Source organism: Tupaia chinensis, unplaced genomic scaffold (genome assembly GCF_000334495.1).
Source record: "Tupaia chinensis unplaced genomic scaffold, TupChi_1.0 Scaffold000289_1, whole genome shotgun sequence".
Lineage (NCBI taxonomy): Eukaryota > Metazoa > Chordata > Mammalia > Scandentia > Tupaiidae > Tupaia > Tupaia belangeri.
Window position 1 is genome coordinate 1,084,071 of NW_006159774.1, and position 8,847 is coordinate 1,092,917.

The 8,847-nt window shown below is 51.4% G+C and overlaps 1 protein-coding gene across 1 annotated transcript in view; it reads right to left on the minus strand.

The window, feature by feature from the left end:
• Positions 1–14: 14 nt before the first annotated feature.
• DAB2IP (DAB2 interacting protein) overlaps positions 15–8,847 on the minus strand; it is a 36,480-nt gene continuing 27,647 nt past the window's right edge. Inside the window, exons 11-15 of the mRNA XM_027772630.1 lie at positions 8,727–8,828; positions 7,842–7,994; positions 5,676–5,869; positions 993–1,080; positions 15–302 (exon numbers count right to left, since the gene is read on the minus strand). Coding sequence (XP_027628431.1) covers positions 135–302; positions 993–1,080; positions 5,676–5,869; positions 7,842–7,994; positions 8,727–8,828 — 705 coding nt within the window. The 3' untranslated portion in view covers positions 15–134. The remainder of the gene's footprint in view (positions 303–992; positions 1,081–5,675; positions 5,870–7,841; positions 7,995–8,726; positions 8,829–8,847) is intronic.

Below are 8,847 nucleotides of genomic sequence, written 5' to 3' on the forward strand. Positions count from 1 at the left end.
GTTTCTCTGGTCTCCCTCGGTGGCCCGCCTCCTGGCCAGCGGGCGGAGGGCGGGGCCTCCGCAGGCCGGGACCCTGCCCTGGCCACCACAGCGCCCCTCCTCTCCTTGGGCAGGCTCCTCCCTCCTCGGGCAGGTTAACAATTGCTGCTGTTTCTGAACTCGCCGTTCTCGGTAATCTGCAATTTGGTGGGGTTGGTGGGGGAGATGCCGTTACGGGCCTGCATGCTGTACCTCTCTTTCAGCTGCGTCAGGGCGCTCATGAGGCGGGCGTTGGCGGCGTCCAGCGAGGCGATGCGCTTCTCCTGTGGGCAGGCAGGGTGTCAGCAAGGGGTCACAGGCGGGCTCCAAGGCCTGAAGGAGGGCCACACCAGGAGGCACCTCCCCGGGGCCCTGTACACCAATGCGCCCACTCAGGAGGCAGGCGCAGGGTGGCCTAGCACCACTGCTGAGAGAAGCCTTAGCATCACCCAGACCAAGACCTCAACACCTGCTTCTCATCGAACCCAGCAGCTCTCATGGCTTGATCATCAGCTGCCCAAGGCCCAGCACCCTCGCTCATGTGTGCACATGGCTCCCAGAGAGGCCGCAGCTCCCTGTCTGTGCAGTTTGTGGGCTGAGCAAGGCCTGACCCATTTCTGGAGAGTGAGGGGTCAGCTCTGAGAGGCCTCTGCCGACTGCCCTCTCTCCACGCAGACTCCAAGTTATGGCTCTGAGTCCCACTACCGCCTCGGCCAGGTCTCCCTTGCCCTCCGAGTAGCTTCCTGGTGAAAGACACTGCCGAGTACCCAGCAGGGAAGGAGCGGTCTTCCTCCTTTCCCAGCCTATCCTAGTGAACTTGTGGCCCACTGAGACCCCAGGCGGGACTCAGAGCGGAGATCCTGGTCTCTTACACCCCCTCAGCATCTGCAGTGAGATATGACTGAGAAGGAGAGAAGCCACGCCTCCACCCCCGGGTCTCCAACGCTGACCGGCTGAAGCACCAGAGCCCCCACCTGGGCATCGATGATCTTCTGCTTGGAGTCTACAGCTGCTTGCATCTCTGCATGGTCCTTCTTTAGCTCCTCCTCAACTGACATCAACCTATGACCAGAGACAGGGAAGTCAGGCTTGCCGTGGAGGCAGCAGACGTGGGGGACGAGCCCCCACACCTCATTGTGGGAGACTCGCTAACAGAGCCCTTGTTGGTCACAGACTTGCTTCCCACACTAGCCCGGGGCATAGGCCTTCCAGCTGCCCCCAGCAAGAGACATGTGCCGGGCCTGCTCTTCCCTCACCTCCACACCACTCTGCAGACTATTGCCAATTCCCAGAAGCCCCTCGGTTGTCCCTTCCCTGATGTTCTTCCAGGAGCCACTCTAGAATGGGAGTGGATGTCAGGTCTTCATGACCACCCAGAGCTAGGTGGGTGGTGCAATGCCAGACTGTGGTACAGGTGGGAAGACAAAGGCCCTGAACAGCTCTAGAACTTTCTCCACCACTCTCCATATTCACTGAGGTTGTGCAAGCTCTGTGTGGAACATCTGAGGTACCAGGAGGAACAAAATCTAGTTCTTTCCCTCAAAGAGTTTGCGAGGTAGCAGGGGTGCCAAAGCGTGAAGACCTCCACCCTGCACAACTGTGGCTTTGCCAGCAGAAGCTCAGGCCATGGAACAGAGAGCAGGGTGGGGGTTCACACACTGGAACTGGGCGGCTGGAGGACAGATCTGCGGGTGGGATAACAAGCAGGGGGGCTGAGAGGACCATCCGCAGCTCTTGGCAGTCAGGCAGGGATGCCTCTGCTCCCAGCTGCCCCTTTCCAGGAGCCCTCCTAGTCTCAGAATACTTGTCTCAGAGGCACTGTCACAGCTGGTCACGCCTACCCTCCAACTCCCGCCTTTGGCTTCTGGGCTCCATACTGTCTGCCTCTGCCCATCTCCCAGGCCACTGTTCTGCCCCAGGACTGAAGTCTACAGGGCTCTGGCCTCAGCCTCTGCTCTTGCCCCACATTCTTTCCTCAGATAAGGCCATCTACCCCCAAGGCCCTGTTTCTACTCCATCCACACAATTTCCCCAGCTCAGAGCAGCCTTGTCACAATTGGGCAAGCACCTGGCCCATTCACAGCAGAGGCACAGGGCGCCTCTAAGAGGCCAGTGGGTTAGCAGGTCAGGGAGCAACCAGGAGAAAGGACTATGGGGCCAGGTCCAGGTGGTTCTGTTATAGGAAGGCAAGATACTGAAAAAAGCCTGGAAGAGGGGGCATGCATTGGGGACATCGTTAGACAGTATTAAGGGAATAACTTGGAAAGACATTGAATTTACTCTCCTGCCCTACAAACAAACTATACAACTGGACCCAATGCTGAAAGCAAGGCTTTCAGACAGAACTGGCAGCACAGCAGAAGGGAAATCAACAAGGGGGGTCCAGCTCACAGCCTAAAAGCAGAGTAGCAAGGAAGCTGGCAGCTCACTGGGTCAAAGAAACTGAAAGTTCAAGAAGGTCAAGGCGTGCAATTTTCAGGGCACAATGCCATAGAGGAGGAAGATTTCAACTCCATATATCTCCCTAGAAGGTTCCCTGGAGTCTTTGTCTGAATACTGATAGGCATGCAGGTAAGAAAATTTCTAGGCTGGGCAAGAACCATTGGGAGAAGTACATGAAGCAATCCTGGAAGCAGGTCATATTCCTACCAGCTATACCAGAAAGACATACACAAGGCATCATGCAGAATCCCCAGAAGGAAGCTGCCTCAACAGTGAGGCCAAATCAGTCCTAGACTAAAGGTTCTGCAGGACCCACCCTAACAAAGCTTAAAAGTAAACCTCAACAGGATTAAAATGATTCCATGTAACCTCATTGTATCCTGATACAAAGCCTGAAGTAATTAAACAAACACAAAAACATCCAGCAACTATGTAAAATTCACAATGCCTGGCATCCAACCAAAAATTACTAAGTATGCAGAGAGGAAGGAAAATAAGACACACAATCAGGAGGAAAATCAATCAGTAAAAACAGACTCAAATGTCAGGTGATAAAATTAGTAGACAAGGGCATTAAAAGAACTACATCTAGCCTTCCATATCCATAGGTTCTGCTTCCATGGGTTCAAACAACCTCAGATAAAAACTATTCAAGAGTTGGGGCCAGCAGGTAGTGTGGTAGTTAAGGTGCTAGACTCCCACATGACTGACTGCAGTTCAAGTCCCAGACTTGGAAGCTTGCTTTCTCACATTCCTTCTCTCCTCCCCTCCCTGGGTCAAAATTAAAAATAAAATAAAATAAAGTTAAATAAATAATTCTTAAAAAAAAAATGGATGCTATGAACCCAAGGCTCACAAGGATAGGATTTAAAGCAAAAATGAATTCTAGAGGTGAAAATTACAATATATGAAATGAAAAAGTACTAAAATTAATAGCAGATCACACACTGATGAAGAACCGATTAGCAAACCTAAAGACATAGTAATAAAAATTAGACACAACAAAACAGAAGAAAATGAAACAAACAAACAAAAAAAACCACAGCATCATAATGTATGTGTGATAGGACTTCCAGGAAAAGAAATGGCAGAAAGTAGGGCTAGATATCTAAAACTATAAGAGTTTCACAAACGCAAGGAACACAAATAAAGTCGCGCTGAAACACATCATAAGCAACCAGTGATGAAGAAAAATATCTTAAAAAGAGCCAGGGAAAAAAAGATTTGCTAAGTTCCGAGAAACAAAGACAATGACAGTCCCTATCATGATATACTGAGGGTGAGGCCCAATTTGCTCCACTGCCTATTTTTTGAAAATAGCCATACCACAGAAATAGTTCTGCCATAATAGCAGAGTTGAATAGTTGTAGAGACCATATGGCCCGCAATGTCCAAAATACTTATTGTCTGCCCTTTTATAAAAGGTTTGCTAACCACTGCCCCACAGCAAAAAGAAGATAGACCTAAATAACCAATAAAAAACATATAATGAAATAATTTTTAAAAGTACAAAAAAGGGCAGCCAAAAAAGAACGGATGGAACAAATAGGAAACAAATAACAAGATAATAGATTTATGTATAATATCAATCATTATACTAAATATAAGTGATCTAAACACTTCAATTAAAAGGCAGAACTCATTAGAGTACATTAAAAAGCAAGACACAACAAGATTCAGTAAAAGAAACTTACTCATGGTGCTATAATTTGAATAGTCAGTGCTCCCCTAGATTCATGCTGAAACATAAACCTGAAGATTTCTCCTTTGGGAAGTGATGGGTCATGAGGGTTCTACCCTCACAAATGGAATTAGTATCCTATCAAAGAGGCATGAGAAAGCTTATTCACCTCTTCAGTCATGTGAAGACAAAGGAACAAGGCACCACATAAGAAGCAGAAATTCCTCATCAGACACCAAGTCTGCTGACACTTTGATCCTGGATTTCCCAGCCTCCGCAACTCTGAGCAAATATCTGTTATTCATAAATTACCCAGTCAAAGTGTTTTGTTGCAGTAGCCCAAATGGATGAGACAATGGATTAAATATATAAGGATGAGAAAAAGATACATCATGCCAACACTAATCAAAAGAAACCTGAGGTGGCTATATTAAGCAAGGTAGATTTCAGAGCAAGAAATATTATGAGGAATAAAGGAAGTGATTTTATAATAAGAGGTCAATTAATCAATAGTACTTAACAATTCTAATGCACAAGAACATAGAAATGAAAGGAGAAATAGACCAATCCATAATGATGACTAGATATTTTGATATCCTTTTCTCAAGTTTTTGCTATGGACAAAGCATGAGGTTGATGGGAGAACTTTCTAGCATTAATTGGTCCATATGATAGGGTCTTATAGACCCTACAAATAAATAAGCTGTAAATCCACACTCTCTCTCCTCTTATGCCTACTATTACTGTCATAAGAGAGTAAACTCCAGGACTGAGGCCTGGATTGAACTTCGTGCTTATAGACACTAAGGAAGATCTGCCCACCCTACCCACAGGTAGAGAGAGATGGGGAGTCCTCTCAGGAGAACCTGATGTCACCTTTAGTAAAAAAAATATTCACTATTAATGCCAACTGTCCCCCTAAAAGCTCCCTTTGGATAACCAAGCACCATAAAGCTCAGCGTACCCCAAACTATCACTGCCAACCCTCACCCTTCTGACCCAAACTGCTCCTCTTCCATGGTAACTGGCTCATTAAAATCCCCACACCCAGATGTTCTCAGCAGAACTCTGGAGGTTACTGTGTCCTTCCATCACCTTTATCTAATGAATGTCACAGATACACATTCTTACTTTTCCTGCCCTGAATTGCGTCCTCATTGTCTTTTCTGGTGTCCCCAATCCAGCTTCTAAATTCTCCTGAGAGAACTTACCAGGATAATTTATCTTCTTATGGGACCCCAGCATCTCTGGGTGCTGTCCTGGCCTCACTTCCACCATGCCCAACTTGGCATTCCTTCAATGACCAACACTGTACTATGCAGGACTGCTTAGGCAACTTCCTATCTCCAGGCCAGAGCTCATGCTGTCCCCATTGCCTGGGACATTCTCTTCCCTCCTCTTCTCACCCTAGTTGGCTCATTCTTCAGCTGGTCAGCCTCTTGCCCAGACCATGGCCTCCTTGGCCTGCTCAAGGGCTGTGGGAAGTCTACCCATCTTTGGGGGCAGGAAGAAGGAGGAAGCAGGCCACCCTTACCTGCTGATGATGCCCTTCATCTGGATATCCTTGTCTTCCTGCTGCCGCCGTAGTCGCTCCTCACCCTCTTCCAGCCGTGCCTGGTACTCCAGTACTAGCTTCTGTGTCGTCTCCTCCTGGCACTTGAACAGGGTCTCGTATTCCTCCAGTTTCTTGGTGGAGATTCTCAGCTTGTCCTGTAGCACCGCCAGATCCTGCCAAAAGGGCGGCGTGCCAGGGGCACCGCACCCAGGACAGAGAAAGCACAGCCTTGTCAGCCCTCCTGTGAGTGAGAGCACTGGTGGGAAGAAGCCCAACTGAGAATGTCCCAGTGACTGTGAATCTACTCACTTCATGAAGGAGCTGCCCAGGAGCCCCATCAGAGGAGCTGCAGTGAGACTCAAGCCCACTCTACCCAGGGTCTCTCACTGCAAGCTCCCTGCCTGATCACTATGGCTAAAAGGGGGATGGAAAACTCAAACCCAAATCTCAGGAGTAAGGGTATAACGAAAGTCTTAAACTTTTTATACTCAACAAAATTTAAAAATCCTTCGGACAAATGAAGCACTTCTGACAGTGCCCTGAGAAGTGTGGGCTCTGTAGGAGGGGAAACTGAGGCCCAGGTATGCTAACCATGTGACACAGAGTGACTGACCCGCAAGGTGATATCCTATTACCCTAAAGCCAGGGGTGATGGCAGCATGGAGAAACAGAGAAAGAGTAAGAGGTGAAAGCCAAGATGGTCTCTCTGGGTCTAGCTCATGGGGAGCTCTCCTCTGGGAAGGAGAATGGACCGGGCAAGAGCTGGAGAGCTCGGCAGGCCAGACAGAGAGGCAGATGTCTCTTCCCAGAGGGAGGGAGGGGAGGGCCAGTCAGTCCTGGAACCGAGATACCAGACACAGTGAGAACACAGAGTTGAGGAAGGCAGGGATCTTGGGGTGAGAATGGGCCTCCTTGCTCCCCAGCCAAATCCACTCTGAAAGCACAGTGTCCCATGTCCCTGGTCCCCTTCACATCAATATGATCGAAGCAGGTGGATGCAGCGGACCAGGAGGGTGGTAGAGGCGGTGTATGCAGCATGGAGATGGACCTTGCCCAAGGCCAAGGGGAGGGAGCTTTGCCACCCGGACCCCATGCCCTTGCCTGAGAGGTACCACAGGCTATCCTTGGGGCCCAGAGAGGCGAGAGCACCTAGAGGAAAATGGGGAATGACTGCAATTTGGGGGGGAGGACCTTGCAATGGGTACTCCATCCACCTGGGCTTTGGTCTCTAGGGGACGCGAGAGTACCAGAGCCAGGGATGCAGCCACAACTGGAAGATTCTGGAGGGCAAAGAAATAATCTTGCCACCTCACCAGATGCTCAATGTATGTGGTAAGGGTGGGATTTAGACTCTTTTATTTTTCTTTGGAGAGGTTTTTGGTATAGGGAGCATGCACTCACTGGAAAGACAGAGAGACAGAGAGACAGAAAGCGAGAAATCATCCCCCAGGGGGGATGGCCACACCGCAATCCCTTCTCCTCCATTCTTCTCTCAGGATCTTGGGCACGCACGCACACGCACCTGGAGTGAGTTTAAGCCACTGGGTCCGGGACTCGAAGTGCAGTCGACTACATGGGAGTTCAGCAACATGGCCATTACACTAACTGCTGGTCCCAGGATTTAGACTCTTCAGAACTGATTTCTCACCATAGGGGGATACAACCTCCCAATGGCACTCTGACCCAACGCCTTAATCCTGATCATTGCTACTCCTTTTCCCATGATGCGATGGAGACTGGAATGGGAAAAGAGCCCCAGTGGGCAGCTTTCCCAACTGTCCTGGCGATCCATGCCCTAGCCTCTTCATATGTGAGGCTTCCCACAGGGTCTCTTTGTGTCTGTGTGGCACCCTGGACCTGTAGAAGCTCTGTAGGCCCTGTCACCCCAGGGGTCTGGGTCCTGTACAGCTCCCAGGTGTTCTGATGTGCAGCCCAGCAGATACACCTCAGGTCTAAGCTAAATCCCTCCTGCTGCTCTTCTTCCGGATGCCACTGGCTACTGTTCTAAGGTGGGCCCAGGGGGCAAGAGGGGACAGGCCACGGCAGGAACAAGCAGCCCCTTCCCTGAGGGCTCTCAGGGGGACTCCTACCAGCTGCCACCTGGGCAGCCCCGCCCTGCCCCTCCCTGCCCGGGGCCAGCTTTACCTTTTCTGCTTGGCTGAGCTCCTCCTTACTCCTTAGCCTATCCCTTTGGGGGGGGTCTGTGCCCAGACCCTCGTCTTCTAACAACTGCGCATTCATGGTCAAGAGCCACGCGGCTGTGCGGTCCAGGGCATTGGGGCTCACGGGTGAAGGGCCCTACAATGAAACACAGCTGTGAGGGGCTGGAGCGGGGCAAAGGGAGGAGGGGCGGGGAGAGGAGGAGCCCCCAGTGAGCCACAGGGACGAGTAGCCAGTGGCCGGGACAGGGGATGGGGGGGCTCTGGCTGGCTGAGTGACTACTACTGCAGCCCCTAACCCTAAGAAACCTGACTTCCGAATGAAGGCAGAAGCAAATCAACAGTCCAGGTGCATGCTGCCTCCAGATGAGAGCCTAGGGAGCCCCAGTACGGGATGGGGTGGATACTCTGGGTTGGATGGTCAACCCAAAGCTCTTCCACTCCTGTGCTGCCTGCAGCGCTGGAGACAGGAAGCCTGGAGGTGACTTGGCCTTTGAGGGAGTTTTGGGGACTACGGGCCGGGGTGGGACCAGGGTGCTTCCACTCCAAGTTGGGGCTTTATCAGGCTTAGGTCTGAGATGGATGGACCTTCTCTGTCTCCCTAGCCCAAGCCTGTCCTGGGGGAACTGGCAAAGAGGCCTGGAGTGCCTAAGGCCAGAGCAGCCCTGGTTCCCAGGATTCAGGTAGGAGCCAAAAGGAGGGGGTGGTGGCATGCGGCAGGCTGGTAGGATGGGGCTGAACACGGTGTCGCTCAGCACGGGATGGCAGCCGGGCGCAGTGGAGGTGAAATGACCAGAGGAGGCGCATGGCATGCAATGTGTGGCCCGCCTGGGCCCGGAGCCCCACCCGGCCCCTGCCCAGCAGCACTGACCTGCTTGTGCACTGCCCGTGGCTTCAGCTCGGGGCTATCCCCCTTGGAGGAGGAGGACTGCTGCCGCAGTCGGGGCCCCGGGGCAGCCCAGGCAGGTGAGGCTGGCGCCGGGGGTGCACTT